At 53.1% G+C, this 25,502-nt stretch overlaps 1 protein-coding gene across 8 annotated transcripts in view; it reads right to left on the bottom strand.

Annotated features, from left to right (window-relative positions):
• PTPRF (protein tyrosine phosphatase receptor type F) overlaps nucleotides 1-24,270 on the bottom strand; it is an 82,402-nt gene extending 58,132 nt beyond the window's left edge. For 7 of the 8 annotated variants that reach the window (XM_016123708.2, XM_016123711.2, XM_016123709.2 and 4 more), the window contains exons 1-5: nucleotides 24,092-24,270; nucleotides 17,359-17,445; nucleotides 10,705-10,840; nucleotides 2,199-2,344; nucleotides 1,894-2,035 (exon numbers count right to left, since the gene is read on the bottom strand). In XM_016123708.2, coding sequence (XP_015979194.2) covers nucleotides 1,894-2,035; nucleotides 2,199-2,344; nucleotides 10,705-10,795 — 379 coding nt within the window. In that variant the 5' untranslated portion in view covers nucleotides 10,796-10,840; nucleotides 17,359-17,445; nucleotides 24,092-24,270. The remainder of the gene's footprint in view (nucleotides 1-1,893; nucleotides 2,036-2,198; nucleotides 2,345-10,704; nucleotides 10,841-17,358; nucleotides 17,446-24,091) is intronic. The other variant, XM_036232835.1, reaches the window with a different exon arrangement.
• Between the last annotated feature and the right edge of the window lie 1,232 nt (nucleotides 24,271-25,502).

Raw genomic sequence — 25,502 nt, 5'->3', positions numbered from 1 at the left:
GTATAGCTTCCAGCCCAACATTCCAGCTACTATACATGATAAAATCTTGTGAAATGCTTAACTACATCACACTGAACCCTCCAAACCAGCTTGGGTGGTAGGTATTACATCCTTACAGATGGAGCAAATGAGGCTCAGAGGCATAGATACGTGCCCAAGTTCACAAGATGAGAGTAATAAGTGGTCCAGGGGCCCTGCTCTTAACCACTGTCCTCCATTGCCCCTCGAAGCTGGAGGGCCCCGCCTCATTTCACAGCAGACACAAGAGACACAAAGGAACTACAGAATGGATGCGTGTTTGAACATATACAGCGTAAAAATGGCCAATGTGAAAAGATGCTCAACTGCTCTTGTAATCAAAGAAATGCAAATTAAATTGAGATGCCATTTTTTGCCTATTAGCTTGGAAAAGAAAATTTTTTAGTGATAATTCCCACTGCTGGTGAGGATGCAGAAACGAGGCCCTCTCATGACCTGCTTGGTGGGAGTGTAAACTGACACAATCTTCTGAAAATATCGAAAGGCTCAGAAATGCATGTGCCATTTGATTCTGCAATTCCACTTCCATGAATCTAGAATAAGAAAATAATCAGGAAGCTGAACACATCTTATCTAAAAAAATACAGCACTTGATTTATAAGAGCAAAACTAGGAACAACATATGTGTACAACAATAAGGGAATGGCTAAATAAATTAGGGTACTTCCAAGTGAGACCTACCCACAGCCATTAAAAATAATGATGCAGAAGAATATTTAATAAAGAAGAAGATGTTCATGATGTTTTTTTTTTAAAGAGGTCTACAAATCATTGGGCAGGATGTGATCTTGTTTTTGTTATATATGTAATACATGCACAGAAAATGGACTGTAAGAAAATAATCAAATGTTAATAGCAGAGGTAAGATAACAGACTGTTTTTACTTTTTCCCATACACTATGTTGTACTTACCAAATTTTCAACGATGACCATGCACTGTTGTAATTTTTTTTAAAAAAAGCAACAATCCATGCTATATTTTGAAAATTCACGCAGATATATTCAGACTGATGAGTCTATCATGGCTGGGGGCTGATCATGTCATTCCTCACTCCATTTATGGCTTTGTACGTCTCCAGAAAGTGTTAAATTATTCTTACCCCCTTCTCTCTGTGCCCTCCAGCTCCACCCACAATCCAAAACCAAACTAAGCTAGGAGCGCCCTGAAAGCTCCATTCTCTCCTGACTCTGGGTCTTGGCATATGTCATGCTGTTCCTTCTGCATAAGCTCCCATCCCAACTCCCACTTATTCTAAGGACTGAGCTTAGACAACAGTTCCCTTCCGCCTTATGCTCCCCCAGTCTCCCAGGTACCTCCACAGGACATACTGGAGACTGAAGTCTCAAGGGCCTGGTCAGCTCACGCTCTAGACACCAAGCAGCATTAGCGTATATAAACAAATGGAGGAACCATGAGGCAAGGGAAGACCCTAAAACCAACAATCAGAGCCCTAGCCTTCTGTCTAGGGCCCTGGCAACAAGAAACATACTTCCCCGAAGCTCAAAGCAAGCTTCACGTGAAAATCAGGATCCACTTCCATAAGCCATGTAAGCCAGATACATTACTGCAGCCCTCCGCCTCAAGTCAGACCCTAGACCCCACCTGAGCAATATCTTGGCTCAGCAGGAGAATACAAAGACATTAGGCACACAGCTGGCCTCAGCACAAGCCAAAGAACCCAGGCCAGATCCAATGACACTCCCTGTCCACTGCTTGTCAACCCCTGGATAGCCAGTTCTCTTTTCTGCCAGACACACACCGGCCCACAGCAGGGACAGGGTTGGCTGGCTGGCTGGCTGTCTCCACACTTCAGTCTATCCACCCACCATGCCATGTCTCTTCCCAGCACATACCTTCAAGTACTGAGAGCTTGGCACTAGTGTTGATCTCTCCCAGACTGTTGGTGGCCGTGCACTCATAGATAGCTTCGTCTCGCTGCACCCTCAGTGGCTGGATCCGCAGCACAGACCCTGCCCCATCATCGAACTCAATTACCTGCCAAAGAACACACATGTGTTTACAACTTGCTCTGGGTCAGTCATCCTCCTGCCTCCAAAAGGCCCCTTGGGGAGGGAGACCAAGGGGGAGTGAATTTAGGACCAGGCCTTGGGGTAGGAAGACCCCAAGCCCTGCCTTCCCCTCCCACTCGAGGACATACCTCGAAGCGCTGGGAGCTGACTTTCTTCCCCTTCTTCATCCATGTGATACGTGGCTTGGGTTCCCCTGTGGCTTGGCACACAAAGGAGGCCACCCCTCCCGACAGCCCAGTTTGGTCCTCAGGGACCTTGATGAAGACAGGCTTGCCTGGAGAGAAGAAGAGACACCAAGTCACCAGGGTGCAGTCACTACAGACAGGGTCAACACTAGGTGGCAGTCATGGGGATGGGGGATCTAGCAAGGAAGATGTATAGAAAAAATGACAGTACCAACACCTAACCCTTAAACAGTGCTTTCTATGTGCCAGGCACTATTCAAAGAGCTGTACGCCTATGAGGTGGGTGCCATAAACCTCTATTTATAGAGAAGAAAATCAAGGCACAGAGAGGTTAAAGGATTTGCCCAACATGACACAGCTGGTTAGTAGCAGAGCTGAAATTTGAATTCAGGAGTTCTGAATACGAGATAAATGCTATACTGCTACACGCTTGTCTCCCACTCCCCCCATCAATTCCCAGCTCTAGGACAAAGGCATGCTGGGAGCAGTCCCCGTATCTCCCCCAGACTTGTCTCTGCCCCACTGCTCTCTACCTCGGTTACGGTTCCTTTATCTACCCCAAGGCTCAGCCAGAAAGCCATGACTCCTCCTCTCCATCGGCCCCACATACCAGCAGTCCACTTCCTAAATATCTCTGGATGTCTTCCCAGATGAATGCTTTCCTGTAAATCTGCTCCCCTCGCCTTGCCCCCACTGACGGGGTTACTGCCGTCTGACAGCCTGGACGTCTCCCCAAATGGTCCACAGGGAGGCAGGGGGAAGGGAGGAGGAGGGGGCTCAGACCCCATACTGCCATGCCCACATCACCATGATGCGAGCACCAGGGCCAGCCTGGAGCACCTGTCCCTATGAATCCCACTGCCCAGGGTCACGAGACTACAGAAACCTGGCCTTCACTAAGACATAGCAACGCCTCGTTAATCCTGACAGCAGATCCATTTCCTATTAATCAGGCCAATGACCAGCTCCAGGAAGGCTAACACTGTGAGAAATGACCTTTCAGTCTACCCGCTCAGTGCTGATGAGTACAGGCTTGGCCTGGTCTCTGGCACAGAAGGTTGTGTTCAGTGACAACAATACTTCACTAAGCATCCACTCTGCACCAGGTAGTTTGTCTTATTTAGTCCTTCGCCGTTATTATCCCCGCTTTACAGGTTTAGAGAGATCAAGTCACTCGTCCAAGGTCACACAGTCAATGAATGGCACATCCAAGACTTGAATTCAAACCTGTCTTGACTCCAGCAAAAAACAGTTCACATGGTATTGCTGGAGGCCTTGTCAGAAGCAGGGTCAGTGGCATAATGGGGGGCCAAAGCCAGACTAAAGAAGGTTGAGGAGTGAGTAGGAGGTAAAGGAGGAGAAACGAGTTAAGTGACCAAACAAAACTGGCTATGATGGGGAAGATAAAGAAATCATGGTGCTTGGAGGGGATGAGGGCTGGAGGAGGCTTTCACATTTTTCTTCCTAAGATGTGAAAGACAATGTTTAAATGCTGATGGGAAGAAGCCAGTAGAGAGGAAGAGGCTGCTGATCCAGGGGAGAGAGGAAGGACAGCAGATGGGGCAGGGTCTCCGAGGGGAAGAGGGTCCAGGGGGACTACCAGGGTCAAGAGTGACAGCTGCATCTACAGCGCAGGGAGGACCTAGCCTTTCAGACAGCAGGGAGGAACCCATTTTACTAAGCACCCCAGGGTCCAGTGGGCTCTGGAGGTTTTTTTTTGTAGTTTTTAAGCAAGTCACTCACCATCTCTGAGCCTCTGCTTTCTCATCTGCAAAACGGTGCTGGTGACATGGGTCTGTGCAGACGAAATGTGATGACTATAAACTGCTTTTTATAGGCTCAACATATGGTGGGCCTTGCATGAGGGCGGCCGTCACTCTCATTAGCATTATTAGCCTTAAAGCAATCCCATGAGGTAGGTAGTATTATCACCTCCATTTTAGATATGGGGAAATGGAGGCTCAGATAGAGCCGGCGTTTGAGCCAGCATTCCAAATCCTAAACTCAGGACCCACCTGACTGCTCTTGGAGCAGCTAGGGTGTGAGCGCAGCTGGCTAAGAGGAGCCAGGGGCAACCTCGATAGAAAAACACACAAGCCTGGCGGGGACCAGAAAGGCATGGGGACAACACAGATTCAGGAAGACTCAGTTCACCTCGCCCTTCCCCCAACTGCCCTCTGAAGGAGGCTCCAGACTCCCCCAGTTCTGCAGCTGTCTGCACTGCCCATCCCTTTCAGATAGGTCCTGTCAGATACCACTCTGCCCTTTCGAGCTCCACGAGGGTGCCCCGCACACACTGCATGCCCTCACCCACACCTGAGGACCTCCAGGAAGCAGCCTCCTGCTCTCCTTCTGCACTGCCACGACCTTAATCCAGACACCACTTTCCCTTGACTGGGTACTCCACCCATCTGACGAGCTATGTCCCTGCCTCCAGTCTTACCCCCTGCAGCCTGTTCTTTATTCAGCAGCCAGGGTGAAATGACAGTCTCTCTGCCCTGACTAAAACCCTTCAAAGGCATCCCACTGCTCTCAAAACAAAATTTAAACTCTATCATGGCAGACAGAGCCTGAACGGGTCTGACCCGGGACAGTCTCCCCAGCCAATTCCCTTGGCCCCCCAATCCCTGGCACTGTCCCCTGAGGCATCAGGGTCTCTGCATAGCCTGTTCCTCTGCCACAAACCTCTCAGACTACCTCTTTACCCACTAACTCCTATTTACCTTTCTGAACCCAATTTAAACATCATTTCCTCAGGAAACACTCCATGGTCTCACCGTTGAGGTCTCTACCTCCATTATCAGTTCCTGGTTTAAAGCTCTCTTGGTAACTCCATCTACCTGTCTCCTAGCACTGCTTATGGTTTGTTATGTCCATGTGTGAAGTGATCACTTTTTCCACATTTGGGGGAAATGACTATTTGAGTCATAGCTGTTTCCCCACTTAGAACGATAGCCCTGGGCAGGGCAGACAGCATGCCTGCCTTGCTTCCTGCCTGTCATAATATCCAACCCAATTCCTGGCACACAGAGGTGTGGAAGAATGAAGGAGTAACTGACAAGGGAAGGCCTGAGGATAGAGCCTGCAGCCCCTCATATACAAGGGGAAGCCCCTCCGCCAGGGAGAGAAACCCAGGGTGAGAAGCCCAGGGTAGAAACCCTTCTTGGCTCCAGTCTCAACATGTCTACACAGAAACCAGAGACTGGATGGAACCTGCTCAACCTGAATGGCTGGGTGAGTATGCCTAGGGGGTGAGGTGCGGTGGGGTGGGATGGGGCGGGGCCTCAGCGCCAAACAAAGAACCAGAAACCCGGGAGAGCCAGGTATGGGTCAGGAGAGAGAGCAGAGAAGGGGAAAGGCATTAGTACTGTGTGGAGGCTGGACTGGGCCCAAGACCTGGGGCCACGCAGGAGCCAGAACACCCCTTGGAGTCTGGACAGGGGCCAGTGCCCCACCCAGCCCACCCACCCACCAGACTCTGGCAAGACTGGCAGTGCTGCCCAAGCCTGGTGCTGCCCAGGGGGCAGGCCCCTCCCCCAGTCTGGCCTCACCCTGGCTTCCCTCAAACCCACCCCCACCCCCACCAGAGGGCACCTCACACATCACAGGAACCAAAGCAAACTCCAGCTCATCCTCCTCTGAAAGCCCTGCCATGCCCTCGCCTCTTTTGTTCAGCAGGCAGACCTTTGGGGAGCACAAATCTGACCATGTTTCTTCCCAGCTCCAAACCCTGTTTGTCTCCCTTCTCCCCTCCCCACACTTGCTCCTGCTAACCTCTCCGGGCTCACCTGTCTTGACTCTTTCAAAAAAGAACACATGCCATGGGCCAAGCACTGTTCTAGATCACAGCTTGGCCTCAGTGGACTCGCCACCCCCCACCCAGGCCTGCTCTGACAGGCCAGGCCCATGGGCACCTCCTTGCCTTTGCCTGTGCCCTGCCCCTCTGAGGCATCCCACCCTCCAAGCCTGTGGAAGCCTGTTCTGCATCCCGAAGCCCTTGATTTTCCCAGCCCAGCACTGATCATCACATACCATGGTGACTGATCAGGTCCCCAGGCAGGTGGGCAAAAACCAGGTGACTTGACCACTCTGCCCAGGGGCTGACCCAGAGCTGAGGGTCTGAACAGAACTTCCTAGACCATGTGCCAGGAGGGGCTTTCTGTCCCACTAGAACGCGACTCCACCTGCCCCCTATCCCACCGCAGGGGCAGCACAGCCCTTTGGGCAGCAGCTTCCAGGAGCACGTGCCCTGGGGCACTCTCAGGCAGCACAGGCTGCTGAGCCCTTGCAAGGTGGAAGGGAGTGGCCTGCAAAAGGAAACAGTAGGCTGGCCTGGGGGTGGGTGGGCACACCTCCCAGGGTCCAGGCCTGGGGACAACCAAACTGGGCCGCCTCCAAGGCTCCTCCATGGGAGACTGACTGCTATTTTGTGCCTTCCCTGCAGAGTACCCATACACACCACACAAACAGCACACAGGAACAGAGAGCAGACACGCAGCAGCAAGGGACTGCCAGGCAGGGGAGGGAGCTCCTGGAGAGGCGGATTTCCCAGGCCCTAAACTGCCTAATGAGGTAAGGACTCATTAGTATGGGCTCCTGTAACTGCTGACATCCCCAGGAGGGAGACTCCTCAGAGACGACCCTGGGTTCCCTGGGACACACAGGAAGCCCTAGGTCACGTCCTCTGTTGGGGAGAGCACATACTAGGTGCCAGGTGCCTTGAACATGTGACCTCAGCTAACCTTTCCGGGTAGGAGTGATCATCGTCATTGTGCAATAGGAAAACAGGACTGAGAGAGAAAGCAACCTGCTGGAAGTTGCACAGAGGGCAGAGTCTAGACAGGCTACTAGGTCCTGCCTACCCACAAGGACAAGGGGGAGAGCACTGCAAAACTGTGTGTGGTACTCTGCCACGTTCCTGCTCCACAGGCTCCGGAGAGAGGGGGAGTGATAGGACAGACACGTCCTCAGCTACTCAGGCTCTTGTCCCCACCCACCGGCCACCCCTCCAGCCATCACGCATCCTCCTCTAGGCTCCTAAGATGCCAAGTAACTGGGCCATAATCAGGTCCCCTCTCGTACCTTGTCACCTCATCCTGTATTCCTGCCTCTGTCCAGTGCGGTGTGGAGATGAAAGGGAGATAGTTCTCACTGCGGCTCTCCCATGAGCTCCATGGAGTCCAGGCCTGCCCCTGCTTCTTCTGCCAATCTCTCCTCATTATACGTATAATACCCCCATTAGCAAATGCTCACTCACCCTTCAGGGTCCCCTCTCCCAGGAAGCCTTTCAGCCCTCCTCCCAAGATGCTCGGGTCCTGTCTCTGTGCCCGTGTGCCCCCAACACAGCACATGCTGCAATAATCCACACTGCAGATTCTGAAGGCAGACCTGTATGGCTTCTTTCTACCGTGACACACACGGTAGATCAGCAGAAATCTCTTTCTGCTCAGGACCATGTCTGGCCCCACAGGCCTCCCCTTCGAGCAGCCACCAAGCCCCAGGCTAGGGAAGCTGCCCAAGCCCCTCCTGCCGAGGTCTCCACTGGAGCTGACTGGGCATTGACGCTGGGGCCTCTGGGCTAACTCTTGGCAGCTGCTTCTCCACACCCCCTCCTTCCGCTTCCCTCAGAGGCCAGGGCCCCCACCATTCATTTGTCTCGTTAAGAGGCCTATAGAAACACATTTGTCTGCTCCGCGCTTCGCTGCTCTGGTCGTTAATTCTCTGGGGAGCCTGCCCTACCTTTTGCAGCAGCTCTGTCCATATTTGCTGCTCAACCTTAGCTAGAAGTCTACTAAGCCCAGATAAGCCTGACCAAGGGGGAGGGGACAGACCCAAAGTGTGTGCAGCATAAAGCAGACCTGTAGGATAGACCTTTCCCTCCTGGGGCCAGGTCACCACGGTCCCCAGCCCAGGTCCCTGTCCCACAGCTCTCTGCCTAGGAGCAGAGCCCAATTCATCAACTTGAGTGTCTCTAGCTGGTTTCTACATTCAAGACCCTGGCCTTTGGGCTCTGGTCCTTAAGGAACCAGCATGAAGATTCTTGGACTCTGCTCTAAAAACTTCTGCTCTGTCCCAATTCTTACTGGGGGTCCAGGCCTGACTCTACCCCTCTACTCACTCACTTACCACACACTCTCTAAGATCTGAGCTGGACAACGGCCTGACCTACCTCCCGCCCAAGAACTCACAGTCCCATGGGACAGGCAGGCCTAAAAGAGATAGTCACAATGATGTAATCTGACAGGAGCACAGAGGAGCAGCACAAGACCCAGGCTTCCAGAGGAAGTGACAGCTCCAGGTAAGAAAGAACCGGTCAGGTGAAATGGATGGGGAAGAGTGTTCCAAGCAGAAGAAACAGAAGGAACAGAGGCCTGGAGAGCACATGAACAACTGAGAAAAGTCAGCATGGCGAGGGTGTGGGGTGCAGGGCAGAGTGCAGGATGAAGCTGGCAGAGGCCTGACAACGCAGGGCCTGGGGAAGAGCTGAGATCTCTAGGTTTGTTCTCGAAAACAACAGAAGAGAACGATGGGCGACATGATAAGGCTTTCATTTTGCAACATGACTCTTACTTTGGAATGGAGAATGGATTACAGGGGAAGAGAATGGAGACAGAGAAGCTATCAGGAGGCTGTTGCATATAAGAGCCCAAACCAGAGCCAAGGGTGGCTTGGGTGAAGGCAGTGGAGAGAGAAGTGGACGCATTCCAAAGATATTTAGAAAGTAGAAACAACAGAACTTGGTGATGGATTAGACATGGGGTATGAGAGGGAGGAGATTGGGAGGAGGCCCAGCTTTCTGACTTGGGTGACTGGGTGGGTGGTAATGCCATTCGCCGGGAGAGAAAACACAGGAAGACGAGCAGGTTTAGGGGGATGAGAGTGAGGGGTACAGGCTGGGGCATGTTGAGCCTGAAGCAGGAGGGGAAGGCAGTTATTCTCTCAGGATGTGTTGACTCTGAAAGCCCAGCTGGGCGGTCGTCCCTCTGCCCTCACGCTCCCGTATGCAGGCCCTGTCCAAGGTGGAGTAGGGAGGTCAGGATAGTACTGCAATGTCCGGGCGCTACCCACCCCACCTGACTCTCGACAAGCCTTTGCTTTTCTGCCAGCGTCGAAGTCACACCTGACGACTTCTACCCCAACCTGCTGCTGCAGGCTCGAGCCCTCTCCCAGAGGCCCCAACCAGACCTGGAGATCACTCCCACCCCCTAACCCCACTCTACTCCAGCCTGCCCAGCCCTCTCATTGCCAGAACCTCAATGCTCCCATCACCCCTCATCCCTGCATCCCAGGAGTTATGCCCCCCCTTTCTCTTGCCCTTCTAGCCCCATCAGGGCCCAGCCTGGGAGGACAAAGGGCGGGAGCTCCAGTCCAACCCCTCTCCAGATCTGGTCCTGAATAATTAATGAGCCATTAGGAGAAAGGGCCCCGGGTGGAGCAAAGAGAGAGATCTTTGCCTAGAGACTTGGGAGGGGGTTGGAGGAAACTCTATGGCCTGTTGACCCCCACGGTGACCCCTGGGTTGGCTCTGGCCACTTCTGGGCTCAGAACAGGCTGGGAACAGCCCCATCCCCCAGGGACCTCGGTTCCGACCTCGCCCCTCCCCCTCAGTGTGCAGATTGGCTAAATCAGCCCTGTGCCCCGCCTCCCACCAGTAACCAAGCAGTGGTAACCATGGTGACGGGGTGGCTGCGGCCAGTCTCCTAGTGCCAGGCAGGGGGAAGGGCGGCACGAAAGGGACCAAAGTTCAGAGTTGGATCTGGGCAGGGGAAGGGGACAATCCCACCTCCCCCAACATACACAGAGAGGGGCAATGGAGCTCAGCTCCCTCCTGGCCAAGCACAATCTTCCCCTGATTCCCGTGGCTGAAGGGCTGGAGGACGAAAGGAGGGGCTCAATGTCTCTACACCTGAATCCTGAGGGTCTAGCCCAGGGGATGAGCTACAACGCTCTGGCTCCTGAGCCCTCCCGGGACCTGTGGACACATGTGGCATCCCATTCCCACGTCCATTACACTTTCCTTTTGTGTTGCACTCCTCCCCCTATTCCCATGCCAACCCCTGACTTGGCTCTGGCTGTGCCTTCTCACGGATATGCAGTGGCAGACACAGCACACGCCTGAGCACGTCACCCAATGACCACATGAATCCCAGACATGTCTCACCCTCAGCTTGTAAAACAGGGTCACACTTAAGACATGCCCCACCCTGCAGTGCCTTAAGGGATGTGCAGAGACCTCACAAGATGCACCAGGAAGCATAGGGATGGGGTACTCCTTGGATAAGGGCTCTCCATATGGGGGGGTTCTCTCTAGGACAGAAGGTCTAGAAGGCTCTCTAGCCATCCTATCTCTCCTAGTAGCTGATCCTGTTCCCTATCCCAGAGTCCTGCTGCTAAGAGAGATGCTACCTTTTGACCTGTGAGATCCCACACCTTGAGGAGTCAGACTTACTGTCACCATGGGCACCTGCCACCAAACCAAGCATCACGAGTGCAGGCACAAGGGGCACCATCGTCCTCCCTGGGACTGGTTCAGGGGCCATCCAGGGCTCCACCAGCACGGCCAGCCACAGCCCAGGACAATCTACCTGTGATGGAGAGAAGGGCAGGACCAGTTAGCTGGTATCCACTACTGTCCCTACTGCCCACCCATGCCACCTCCTAGCCTTACTCACCACCCACACTCCTGCTCATCTTCACCGAGCATCCAGAGCCCAGTTCAATAGTCCCCCTACCCCTTGGACTGTGCGGGCTCCTCAATGAACCTCCAGGAACCCTCTAAAACAGCCCAATAGTCACACTGCAGGAAGAGCACAAGAGGCCTTTAGGTCATCTTCTAAACCTGAATCGGGGCAGGGAGGACTACTGAGACCAGAGGGTGTACAGGATATGCTCCTTCAGACCCTGAGTTTCCAACGTGCCTCCATAAGAGAACAGGGACAGAGAAACAGGGTATAGAGACACAGAGACCAAACAAAACAAGACAAAGACAGGACGGAGGAAGAACTGAAGAGTCCCTAGAGCACCCTGTTCACCTTCCTCTCCCAGCAGAGAGGGAGGAGGGAGGTGGCCAGACCCTGCATGCAGACCCCAGAGCACAAAAAACAAACATGATGGCGACGGACAGGATCCATGTATCAGAGGCTTGAAACCAAAGCCACAACCTGTCGGGGCTCATCTGGACACTCAAGATGAGTTGTAACTGCCCACCTGGCTACCCTCATCCTATCCAATTCCCATAGCACCTTCCCACTCCAAAGGAAAACTACAGGGAGGCCCTAGTGGCCACAAATGAGGGTGTTGGGCCCTAAGATTCAACCCCATACCTCCTCTGCTCTTGTCACAGCAGAGTTATGGGCAAACTTCAGGGAGTCATATGCTCATAAGTGCCAACCACACTGAGGCAGGAACCCATGCATGGGGAAGACTGCATTTGGGATTGGCTGAACGCCTCCAGGCCTTTGCTCACAGGTCTCCTCTCCTGGGGTTCCTCTCTACTCTGCCAGGAATCTGTGTGAAGCCTCCAGCATGGCCACGCCATGCAGTACAGGTACACCACTCTCACTCCATCCTGATAGGGAGCTTCCGAGGGCCTCTCCCCCATGTCCTCTATAGTGGGCTTTAGGGGATTCATGCCAGTGCCCACCAGCTTTGCTCGTACCTTGCTCTGAGCAGGAGCTACACATAACAAGTCCCTCATTAATGTTCTAAAAACACCACAGGACCGAGAGGAGGTGCAAGCGATGGTGAACACACCTTGAGACCCGGCAACGGTACCCACTGACTCTGGTAGGAGAGCTGTGATCAGAGACAGGTACCAGTTGATCCACAATTGAAAAGAGAATCTGCAGGAGGTGACGAGCGAGGCAGGGCTCAAAGATGGCTCTGCTTCTTCCTAGAACTTGACCCCTAGTCTCAACTGAGGTAGTCAAAGGTCATGAAATCACAGGACAACAGGTGAGCATAGGTGCTGGGACAAAGCAGGCAGAACCGTGAAGTGGAACAGGGACGGACCACAAAGGGAAAAGGGTAGGAGATGTCCCTTGTCCCAGATCTTGCCAAAAGTCTAAGACAGGAGCTGAGCAGCAAAAGCAAGAAAGTTGAAGAAGCACGGTGAGCATCCAGCCCCATCTACACGACGCCTAGAGTTCCCGCTCAGTGATCAAAGAGCTCAGGTGGCTGACCCCGAGAGAGGAAGATCCTACAATGAAGGCCACTTTGGAATGGAGGTCACATATCACCAAGTCCTGTCTGGGCTTGGGCATCACAGCACAGCGGTGCAGCAGTGTAGCCAACAACAATTCAACATCCCAGCAGACATCAGGCGGCAAACTGCCCAACTAGGCTGTCATGGGGATACAGTCCCCCAATACGATCATTCTATAGCCTCTGGTACAGACATCATGGGTTTATAGCTCAGTGATACGTTGCATCAAAGGACGGGCCGAGGGGCCTAACATAGCACAGTCATCATAGGGGGCAAAAATATTCACAGAGGTTTAACCTCAGGTATAAGCGCCCAGTGTGAACCCCTCAGGGCAGACATCACAGAGGTTTAGCCCTCAGGAACACACATCATGAGGGCGTTTCTCCCTGGGATGGACACAAAAGGGACGAAGCTACGTAGAACAGACATTATGAAGGTACAAGTACACAGCACAGGCACTCTGGGACGTAACTCCCCGGCACAATCACGACAGTCTTAATCCCCTATAGCTGCCCCGGTACACACAGCAGTGTAGTTCCCAGGTGCAGACATCACAGAGGTGTAGCCGTCTGGTTCAGACGTCAGCACAGGTGTACACAGAGGGTCCAGACATCATGGGGGTATGGCTGCCTGATAGACATTACAGGGGTATAATTGCCCCGCACATTAGCATAGAGGTGTAAGCCCGTTACAGACGTCATGGAGGTGTCAGTCTCTGGTACCAATATGAAAGGGGTATATTTCTCCAATACAACCATCATGAGGGCAGACACCATGCGGGACAATCGCGGATGAGATTCCAATCACAAGTGTCAGAGAACCAGGGTCTCTGGTACCTCCACCCCAATGTGACAAAGACAAGGAGCCCTTATTGGGGACTCCAGGAACACCCTGTGTCTCTGGGTCTGGGGTAGTCAAGACACTGTTCTGATCCAGAAAGCAGGACAGGCAAAGGTGGAATAGTCAAAAGGACATTTCCTCCCCCAGAGAGCTCTCCCAGTGGCCCATGGACACAGGGACATGGCTGCCGAGAGAAGGGGAGACTAGGAGACACACAAACATAGACACGTTCTTGGGGAACTATTCAGATTCAGGCAATCGCATAGCTGTCTGAGCCAGGGCCTCTCCTTCACCAGGCTCCTGGCATTAGCAAGCTGCCTCCCACTCCACTCTGGGCACAGAGCCTGCCCGTGTCAGGCAGTGCAAGCCGCTCTCAGCTCTAGGGCCCCGTCGTCGGAGTCCTGGATCCCCCGGCCTGTCCCCACTCCAGAGTGCTCAGGGTCACCTGAAGGGGGAAGGTAGGAGAGAAGCAGGGAGGCGGAACCGATGTTAGCCTTGCCAGGAACCTTCTGAATCTGGCATGACAGTGTTAAGAGCAGAGCGTCCACTTCCGGCAGCATAGCTGGGTGAGTCTGGGCTTTTAACGCCTGAGATGAAAACAAGGCCTGAACGCTTCACAGTCAGGCGCGTCTCTGAATTGCACTGTGGACCACTGGTTATAGCAAACTGGCATATTTGGGCAGGAAAACAACTCCATACTGTATGATGCTATAGAATATAATTGGACGTAATTTTTCTAAATAGAGAATAATTTTAACATATCCTTTTCCTTTGCTATGTCAGTGTTAAGCTGCCAACTGCCCTTTCCTAGGAAGAGCCGTCCTTTATTCTCAAATTTTGTCCTTGGTGTTAAAATGTCCTTTCTTGTATGAAAAGATGGTGATAGAAGATAGCACTTTATTTTTAATGATGTCCTTACTTGACGAAATAAAAAATTGCCAAATCCATGTCTGGCCCCAAGTACTTTTGGCAATTATACCAGTTTGTGAAATCGAAGACCCTGGGAGTCACTGTTCTGAGGAAAAAGAAAGGAGGAACAGGTACCACACACAGCTACAGGATTCAAATGTGAACAACACAGAAATGCACGTTACACAGAGGTCATATCACTTCCATGCAGCCCAACCTAACCACCCCTGTCAGCCTTAGAGCCACCCACGGAGACTGTGTGATGCCAGAGATTTCAGGGGGGTTCCCTGGCTAGAGAATACCTAGGATCATTCCAGAGTCCTCCTCATGAATATGCAAACACAGATTGATTTGTTTCCCTTGGGCACATGTTATTATTCACAAATATTAATCTCCAAATACCACCTGTTCCTCCAGCCTCCTCTTTGCCTCCTCCCCATGCCAGGACCCTGGCTCCCCAGAGGCTGTGGCCCTAAAATGGACATCAGCAGGAGAGGTACTCAGGGCTCCATGGAGCGCTGGCCAAGGGCAGAGGCCAGAGCTTGGGCAAGAGGAGCCTGAGGGCGGGGAGAGCTGGAAGCTGTTCATCTTCTAATCAGGAGGCAGTTAACTGAGCACTTCTGTCACGTCCTGGACAGTTCACCGCATGGTACTGCAGCGGTGGCCACGGAGGCGGAAACAAGCTTGTCACACTTGGGAAGGGAAAACCAACATGTTTCCAACTCTCACCAAACCAACTGCCGGATTATGACGGGAATAAATCAGAGGCTCAGCAGCGACCCCGGCCCTGGGGAAGGAGGTGGACGGCAGAGTCTGTGAGCACAGACAGGAAAAGCCCACCTGCCCTTTCATGGCTGGGACTCCCAGCCCTTAGCTTCTTAGACTCCCCTGGGAAAGGAGAGGGCATTAGGAAGAGTGTTCCAAAATCTCTGTGGGTGGCACAAAGTCCAGCAGAGGCTTAGCTCTGGGGGGAGACCAACGGAAGTAGCAGAGGTACCTTCCTACAGCTATAATCCCTAAGCCACCAGCCCTCAGCTTCCTTCCTCAGGGGAGTGGAGCCTCCCTTCGGGTAATGTTCAGTGTGGCTACTTCCGGGCCTCTGCACTTGCTGTTCTCTCTGTTGGGAAGAATGCCCTTCTCTTGCCCCCAGCCACCTACTCACCTGTCAGAACTCAGCTTAAGTGGCCAATAACTACAGATCTCCCTGGTTTTCCAGATTTGCACAGATTAGTGAAGGCAAGAGGTGGTATAGAGCAGTGGTTCTCAGTCTAGGGTAATTCTGTTTCCTGTGGGGCATCTGGTAATGTCTAGAGACATCTGTTAAGACTAGAGACAGTGAGGAGGAACAGGTGCTACTAGCATCTAGTGGGAAGAAACAAAGGATGCTACTACATCTCCTGTAACAACAGAACAGCCCCCAACAAGAAAGGATTATCTGAGCCAATGCCAACAGTACTGAGGTTGAGAAACCCTGATGTAGACAGCAAGATCTTTTGCTGATGTAACCTAGGACCTATTCTAGTCCCTGCCCCACAACCCAGTCCCCTATGAGCATCATGGGCCTCGTACCCAAGGAGGCCTCGGCCTGACTTAACTCTAATATTAGCTGTCCCTGGGTCTCAGGACCTCAGAGCACAGAAGTCACATCCCCTTTAGACATACCAGTAGGACACAGGGTTCCACTTTTAGGCACCTTTTCTGATGAAACTGGGTTCCCAGGTAGGTCAGACCCCTCATCTCAGGATGAACAGGTAAAGGGACATATGGTATCTGCACAGTGAAGGGACACACCTACCCTCCCCATCTGACCTTTCTAACCTGTGACAAGGCCCTTCTTGCAGCAGCTTCTAAATAACCCCAAAGCCTATCTCTCTACACACTGCCTGACCCCCAGATACCGAATACGTGTTCATTTCCCTCCTCTGCCCAGGCCAGACCCTTCTCTTCCATGCCTTCTTCATTCAGCCGTCTGTGCAGAACTGTTCAGTGAACCAGGCAGGGTGATGAACAAGACAGTCATAGGCTCTGCCTACAAGAAGCTCAGAGAGGACGGCCTAACTAGAACTCACCCTCCCTGATCCCACTCCTCTTCCAGGTTCCCACCTCAGTGACGGCACTACCACCGACCTGGTCACCCAAGCCAGCCAGTCCTCAGATGCTCCCCTTTCCTCATCCCACACACCTAGGGGGTCAGTAAGTTTGAATCTGCCCTGTATCCATCCCAACCACCACCACGTTAAGACCTCATCCCTGCCCACCTCTTTAGTGGGCTTCCTGCCCCCAATTCACTCCCTTCCAATCCATCCTGCACACAAACCAATGCCCCTTTTTAACTTACCATAATGCGAATCTGATCATGTCCCTCAAGCATGCCCTGTTTGCTGCTTTATTCCACACCAGACACACAGACAATGTTTCATAAATTTATAAAATGGATAGATGAACGCATGGATGTTGCGTCTCTGCTTAAGAACCTTCAATGCCTCCAAGTCACCCGCAGGAAAATGCTCAAAGTCCTGAGACACATCCAAGGCCCATTATGCTCTGACTCCAGTTTAACTCTCCAACCTCATTCCTTGCAGCTCCAACCCACCCACTTGTGCTTCTAACAGAATGAAAAGTAAACCTCGAGGAGACAAGGAGGGATGATGTTTCTCAGATCCTGGGGTTACCCTATTCCTTTTACCACAATCTACAGTCGACAAGAACAGTCTTTTCTATAGAAACACAGTGTATGGAAAAGCAGACCATTCTGGTGTAAGTTCCGGGATGTCGCCCAGAAGCCTATTTCACACCTACATCAGCTGACAAGCTGCATATCAGTCCCCACCCACTGCTATCATCCACTCTGGTCAGAAACCTGGGAGCAACCCTGACACCTCCCCTCCCTCATGTCCCACATTCAGTCGTCACCACGTCCCGTCTACTCCACCTCCCTAAATAGCACTCAGATCCCTTCTCTCCACCTCCATCTCCACCTTCCTGGTCCAGGCCTCCATCAACTCTCAGCCACAAGCATGCCGGATCATGCCAAGCACCTAGGAACCACCCTTCTATGGCTCTCCACCAGCCTGGGTCAAAACCCAAGCTGTTCGGCCTGGCCCGCAGGGCCCCTCTGCGCCCCCAGCCCCACACATTGGGCACACTCACCGGATCTTTACTGGCTCACACCAGTCACTCTCAGTCACTCTGGGACAACCAGCATTGAGGGCAGGGCACCGGGGCCTCCGCTCCTTCCTGCAGAGAGAAGAAAGGATGAGACCATCGAGAATTTCATCATAGTTGAGTATATACTGACACAAAAAGACATTCAAAATTTGCTGTTTACGCAGAGCGGAAAAAAAGGCAGGTTACGGAACTGTTTGTGTAAGATGATCTCCACTTAGTGAAAAGGCCCATCGCTTCGCTCACTCACTCACTACTTCTGAGCACCTACTACCTACCGGGCTTTCTTCCAGCCACCCAGCTTACGGCTGTGAACAACACAGGCCAAGTCCCTGACCTCAGCAGTAACACTGTGACCAAACTCCTCAGCATAACCATCCAGCCAGAGGAGCAGCCGGCATTACCCACCTCTGCAGCCCCACCTGCCCATGCTTTCCTCCTTCCCACCAGCCAACTGCAAGAACTTCCTCTTCTCATTCTCAAATGTGCCACATTTCTTCCAGTCTTCCAGCCTTGCCCATGCTATATGCCACTGCCCGGAATGCATTATCCATATCCTTCCAGCCAACTACCCCTTGGATCTCAGAGCTGATGGCACTTTCTTAAGGAAGTCTTCCATGGCGTTCCAGAATACATGCTGGACCCTTGCCTTGGAGCAGTGACTACAACGTGATGATCTATTTACACATTTGCTGAATGATCACTGAATCACGAGCTTGGCGTGCGCCTGTCTGAGCTCCATACCCCTAGCACCCAGCAGAAAGCTAGCACATAGTAGGTGCTCTGTCGAGGTCTGCTGAATGAGTGGATGAAGGCATGAATGAGTTCACAGAAAACAGCCCCGCCTGGAAGAACCACACTAGCTTACAGGCAGCCTTCAAAGAAGCTTTGGAAGGAATTTTTATTTTTGACTTTCTGCTTCTCTATAATTTTTAAAAGGAAGGTGTGCCCCTAGATGCCTCCTCCGCTGGCACACACACAGCGACAGAGCCCGGCCCCTTCCTTCTAGAACCATTACCAACATCCTACCAGCGTGGGCACCGTCCTGGGTGGGGGCAGGGGTCAGACACACCCACTCCATCTCTTTACCACCTCACTGCAGCTCAGTGACTTGGCACCACTGGTGACCACTTGATGCAGGCTGCACCTCACAGCAGCCTTCTCCTCAGCCTCACACCCCCACATGCACATCAATCCCACCCCGAACAGCAACGTTATCATGGCTTCTCCCAAAGTGAACGCACAGGAAAAGGGCTTAGGGAGCGCTGTTAACGGCCCAGGCCGCCCTCCCTTACAGGGGAATAGTCCTCACCTGAGACTGGCTGCCTTAGCTAACATGGGGGATGTCCTCATTGACTAAAGACTCCCCAACCCAGTACCATCAACACTGACCCTGGAGCTCACACCCTCTCCTGCCTCCATCCCCACCCTGGCCCCCAGGAACCAACAGCCCTGGGCCTCACTCAGGATGGCTGCTTACTTTCCTCCCCTAGCCCTCTGAGCTTCTCCACAAAGTTCCCTGTGGCCACGGCTCCCAGCACACAGGCTGCCAGGCTGGTCTGGCCTGACAAACCAGCTTCCGCGTCTCAAACTCAAAGGCCCGTTTGTCTGGGGATGCTTGACGGGGCTCACAGTGCCAGATGTGAGGCTTTTGGCTCCTCCTTTGCTCAGAGACCTTGGGGCAGAGTTCCAGGAGGAGGACAGAGAGGTCCCCCAAGCCAGGAGGCAATATTGCTACAACCATGGCCACACCAGAAGCACTGGGCCTGGTGTCCTGAGGCTGGATCTAAACTAAGCAGGAGCCACACCTGGAAAAAAGTATGTGCTCCAAATGGCTTGAAGGCAGTCACAGAACAGATAACACAGGCACTTAGAAAGACCCTAGAGCACACAGAACAGCATCAGGGCAGGATTCTAGAATAGCCAGAATAGCTCCTGGCACCACACCAGACCGGGATCAAACTGGCCCCCCCCCCAAACCATCTAGACAGGCAATCAGAATCACCCCTAGGCTTCACTAGACTTACCTTGGGACGAGCCCAGAATAATAGGAACTGCTGGTTATACCCAGACGACCAACTAGAAAGCTACTCAAAGAGAACCTGACTGGTATTGGAACCAGGTTAGAAATCACTAGTTGGCACCCAGAAAGGCCTCGGAAGGGGTGAGTTTGGCAGCTACGACTAAGACCAGGTAAGAAGGCCTTGGCACCAACTTGGGCCTGGCCCCCAGCAGGGCTCTCCGTCACCTGCCAGGCCTGGAACCTGGCCTGGCAGCAGGACCAGGAACGAGCTGAAATCTAGACAAGCACAGACACTGCTCTGGAACAGCCCCAGGCAGCCCCTACGGCTGCACCAGCAACAGTCCCCAGAAGCAGCAGCTAAAACACTGCCTAAGAGCAAAAACTATTGTTCTCAGATCTAGAGGCTCGAGACACACAAAGTCCAGGTACCTCTGGACCTCAGAGGCAGACAACAGGAGGAAAGAACCTCACTAGATGTCCAGGGGTGGAGGAAATGGAAAACTGAACACTCTGAGGCTGCCCCTTCTCAGAATCTCCTCTACCTACCCAAACACTGGGGTCTTTTCCCCAGGGCTCTTCCTTCCTCTCAAGTCTTCCCACACCAGCCCACCTGAAGGTCAAAAATACCTAAGCAACACACACAATCCCATAAATGATGATGAGAGATGTGGGCTGGGCAAAACCTTTATTGAGCTCCCCCTACTTGCTAGCCTAAGCTCAGAACTGCAGCTACTTTAGGTGAGCAGGTGCCCTAACCACAACAATGTAGAGTTTTTAAAGCTCCTTCCCATTTTGATGGGGGTGGGTTTGTACCACTCTGTTGATGATGATTATAATAACAACTGCTAACACTGAGATAGTGCTTACCTTAGAACAAGGACTTTCTGCATATTAACTTTAATCCTCATAACAACCCTATGAAGAATGGAATTCTATTACATATGTTTGACAACTAAGAAAACTGATGCAGAAATGTTAAACAACTTGCTCAAAGTCACACTGCAATGAAGCGGAGTTGAACCCCAACAGTTAGACACCCGTCTGTGCTTTCAACAGCTGAGGCTGTTTTCTCTTGATGAGCACAGTTCCACTCTCCCTTCATAGAGCTCTCTGTCCTTTCTCTGGCCCAGACTGCTCTCTCAAACTCCAAATACTCATACCTGACCCTCTCCTGGATGTCCCCCCAACCCCAGAAACTCAAATGCTGCATTTCAAAGGCTATGTGTCCAACCATGAACTCATTATCTGTCCCCCTGCCCTGAAACTACCTATCCTCTCAAGTCCCTAGTTCTGTGAAGTCACTTGCAGGAATCTGAACCCCTTCTTCTTTCTCTCTCTCACCCCACATCCAACAAATTATCCTGTCCTAATAAATATGCCTCCTAAATAGCTCCATGCTACTGCTCTATCCAAACCACCATCATCTCTTGCCTGACTTACCTGCACCTTCCTTCTCATTGGGCATCCTGTCTCCAGCCACTTCCTACAGCCAGAGTCCCCTTCTAGAAACATAAATCGGATCATAACATCCCCCACCCCAAGCTTTAATCCTTTGGTGTCTCCCTTCTGTGTTCTCAGAGTAAAATCACATTCAAAGCCCTCTGTGATCTGCTATCTCTCTGAATACCCCACAAGTGACAAGACCTCTGAATCTTCACTCATATGGTTTTTTTCTGCCTGGAGTGCCCTTTCTAAAACTTGGCAAACTCCTATTCATCCTTCAAAACCCAGTTGAGATAGCCCCTTCTTTGTTCCCTCTGGGACTATCTCACCTTCACCTCTGACTCTCCCCTGTCTTATCACATTGAACACTCCCAACCTTCAACCTCAGCTCAGAATTACAGCTGCTTTAAGTGAGCTGATGCTGCCTCTTCTTCACAGCTGTTAGTCCACTGGAAGCAAGGCGGCCTGGCTAAAAGCGCCAAGCCCAGAGTCTGGCACACAGTCAGCAATCAATAAGAGGTTACTGAATTGCTCTGCATTCCCATGATGCAATCTGTCCCCCCCAGGGACCATGAGCATCCCAAGGGCAAGGCCCTGGCTGCAAGCTTGGTCCAAGCACACAGCAGTGTCAGTCACATGGGAAGTGACTACCAATGATGCTGATGCACTGTCACACAGTTCTCCTGGATTCTCACAACCACCCTGGCACCTGACCAGGGTTGGATTAGCTGCCCCATTTTAAAGAGGGTCAAACTGAGCCTCAGGGAGGAAGGGATCTCCTCAAGGCCTCCAGCTGGGAAGTAGAGGAGCTGCAGTGTGTGTCATAGCCTCTACAGCGGAATTCTGGATCCTAACTCCCCCTGACTGAGGGATCTCAAGCCTAGACTCCCAGTAAGGGTGATGGGAGAGAGTGGAGGGAGCATGGACTGCCAAGGACAGCATTTTGTTGCATAGCAACACAATTTCCAAGAAAAGTTTTAGCAGACTCAGTCTCCTCTTACTGCAGCCCCCTGCCCAAACTGTTTCACCTGCACCCAAATCTAGCCTCCTCTCTCAGAAGCCCTGCACAACACATCTACCCTCGCAGGGTACACAAGGCTTAACAGAGAGGTTGGGAGCTGCAGGAGAGGAGAAAGACAGGGAGGAAGAAAGGAATTATGTTAAAACAATTCCCTTGTTAAAGGAAAGAAGAAAGGCAAGAGGAAGAGCAGTGGAAAAGAAAACACAACTGCAAAGACATTTGGTAAGGGGGACACTGAGCAAGCAAAAATATACAAGAAAGTGTGAACAAGAATGCACAAGACTGTGAGTGTGCACACACTCCTCCTTGGACGTGCACAGGGGCGCTGTGAGAGCACAAGTACGGAAGAGGTGCACGGCATGCACACAGCAAATTTCTGGGCTCTGGCTGTGGAGAAGGCCCAAGTGTGCAAGTGCGAGGGCAGAAAGGTAAGTGAATGTGGGTGGGTGGGTGGGTGACCTGGGTATGGGAAGGAGGAAGGTGTGTGTGGCCTGGGGCTGCGGATATGGGGGGCTGTGCTTGAGGAGTTACACCTGCTCCTTCTTGAAGCCCTAGGCTCATTCATATAATCAGTGAAAAACAGGGATTTCTTGCTCCCTGAAGCAAGAGTTAATAAGGAGCTAAGCATAGAATTTCCTGAGATTTCCTGTCAGAACCCTCCTCTGGAGCCCATCAGATAGATCCCTGCTACCTCCCAAAGGATCCCTCAGCAGATCCTTTCCCTTCTCAGGGAATCCCTCACCCTGGAGAAATCCCCTGGAAGCATCACCCTGGCTCCTTTTCCAGGCCTCCCACCCTAATGCACGTTCCTGGATTCTTTGGCCAGATTCAGCTCCAGGTCACCCTGGATCCCAGCCCTTGTCTGTTCAAAAGCCAAAGTGGAGCCTTTACCCCACCACTCAGCAGTCCAGCCTCTAGGGCTGTGCCTCACTACCTCCAGGGGAATCCATAGGATCCCCTCACACTGGCAGCCTCCCTTCCATTTCACAGCTCAGAGACAGACAGAACTCCCACCCCCCAACCTGCCCCAACTCGGGGCCCTGTACTGGGGGAGGGGGCATGTTAAATGGGGAGAAAAGCCAGCCCCTCCCCCACCCTGGGGTGGAAGAACCAGAGGGGCAGCATTCCACAGAACTGGGGAGGGGGCCTTGCAGAAGGGGGCAGAGACTCGGGTCAGTGGGAGAGACATTAAGAGACCAGTGAGAGACACGACTGAGAGACTCAGGGAGAAAGACTCAGAGATGGGGGAGGGAGCACAGAGATACCCCGGGAGGGACAGCGGAGAGACCCTGGGATTGCCGGGTGGGGGTGCAAGGGAGACTGGGAGGCAGTGACACAGGGAGACGGAGATAGAGAGACGTTGAAGGGCAGAGATAGAGACCGAGACACAGAAGGAAAGAGAGAAAGAAGCTGAGACGGAAACGTGGGCACCGTGATGAGGACCAGGGCACACCAAAACGGGACGGGACGCGGGGCGACGACTGAGTGAACTTTCTGGAGCGGGTCCGAGTGGACACGTCCTTCCGGGACAGACTGCTCGAGGGCCTTCGGGTCATCGTAAGGGGGTGGAATGGGTACAGTCCACTCTGGCCCCTCCCCAGCTCGCGCTGGCGACCGGGGCGTGGGGGGGATGGGGGTTCCAAACTCACGCTCGGCGCACCCCGGGACCGCACGTGCGCCGTGGCGGCGAGAGAGACCGGGGCTCGTCGGCTGCGGATCCCCTGCCGGCTGGGAGGGGGCGCCTGTGCGGTGGGGGCGGGGGGCGCGGCCCGAGCCCGCCGGGGGCTGGGGTGGTGGTGGGACGTGCAGGGCCGCCCCCGGAGCGCGTCCGCGCTAGAGGGGGGAGACGGGGCGGGACCGAGGAGGGGGAGCGCGAATGCAAAAGGGAAACTTTGCACTGGGGGAGGGGGCACGGGCTGCGGCTCAGGTGCGGCCGGGAGGCCGGGCGAGGCACGGGAAGGCGGCGAAAAGCCGGCCAGCCGGCGGCGGCGGTGGGGGGCGCGTCGGCCGCGGGGTGAGCGCGGGGAGGAGCCGCCGGGCTTGGAGGTGGGGGGGGGAGGGCTGAGCCGAAGCTGCGGGCGCGGCAGGTGGGGGCGCGGCCCGGCCTCAGCGGCGTCCCCAACCCCCCGGGACCGCCCCGAGCTTCACCGGGTGGACGCGGGGAGAAGGAAGGGGGAGTGATGAAGGAACGGATGCGGAGGGGACTGGAGCGGGGCCCGGGGGTCACTCACCGCCTATCCAGGGGCCGTCGGTCCGCATGTCCCCCCCAAGCCGCTGGGGCTGCTGCTCTTTCTCCTCTTCCGCCGCCGCCTCGGGGTCCCACTCCCGCCACCGCCACCCGAGCTGGAGCCCGAGCCCGAGCCCAAGCCGGAGCTGGAGCCGCCGCCTCTGCCGCCGCCGCCGCCACCGCTCCCGCGCCAGCTCCAGCCGCGCGCCCGCGCCCGCGCCCCTGCCCCTGCCGTGCGCGTCCCCGGCGCCGCCCCTCCCCTCGTGCACTCTAGCTCAACAGCCGCGGAGCCAAGTAGGCCCTGCGAGGCCACAACCCAACCTCGAGTCCAAACCGAGTGGAACTCCTAATGCTGAACCAGAACCCCAATCATAAGCATGGACGGACCCAAACTCTCACACGAAGTCCAGATACTATTAGTGATTCCCAATCCTAATATGAACCTGATAGTACTGTAGGACCCTAGTTCCTCCCCATGCAGATCTGAACCTAATATTGAGCCCAGACCCACCCCCAAACTCAAGGTTGAGTTAAAACTCCTAAATCTGACCCGAAATTGGCTCAGGTAGTAATTTAAATCTGAAGCCCCAATTGACCCCAAATACCAATTCTGACTCTAAAACCCTTTATCAGTGATACTAGCACCCACTTGGTCTTTAAATGGACCCCAATACCAATACTGAGCCCCTGATTCCTATATAATCCCTGAAGTCCAATAGTTACCTTGTTATGGGCCCCAGTGCTCTATCTTCTGAGCCCCAAACCTTACATAAAACTTCAATACTGTACTCCCAATCCGAGGTCAACACCAACACACTTTCTGAATTGAGATTCTCAATTCCTGAATCAGGATTAGGTCACCAGAAAACGACCTAATACACACTAACTACAAACCCTGCTCATCCTTGGGGCCATTGAGGAACCTAACTTGACCCAACTTCCAATAATGAGATTGATTTTTCATAAACTCCACACAAATCCACTTCATTTCCATACTCACCCTCTACTTCTCTGACCTGATGTCAACTCCATCTGGAGGCTGGCCAACACCTCAATATTTATATAAATTCCAACTGTGGACCTGAATCAGGTCTTGAATGGGCCTTTGAGTTCGAGACTTAATAATGTCCCCCAAACCCAATATAAACCTTGGTATTGAGTTTCTGACTCCTCATACCAAATTTATATCCTGACCCTATAAATTTCTGGGCCAAACCAATAACTTATGTGAAGATTTATTCCAAGCCATGACACATAGGGACTTGGTGGGCTCCAAACCCAGAATCACACGTTGGCACCAAAGTCGCCAGCTCCAGACCCACCCTCCCGCCAAACCATACCACCACCACCACTTAAGAGTCAGCCAGAGCCACACCAGCCCTTTCCTGCCTGCCGCCCTCATGAAAGATGGAGAA

The sequence above is a fragment of the Rousettus aegyptiacus genome, unplaced genomic scaffold (assembly GCF_014176215.1).
Source record: "Rousettus aegyptiacus isolate mRouAeg1 unplaced genomic scaffold, mRouAeg1.p scaffold_m13_p_1, whole genome shotgun sequence".
NCBI classification, from domain to species: Eukaryota; Metazoa; Chordata; class Mammalia; order Chiroptera; family Pteropodidae; genus Rousettus; species Rousettus aegyptiacus.
This window is presented reverse-complemented; position numbering and strand designations above follow the sequence as displayed.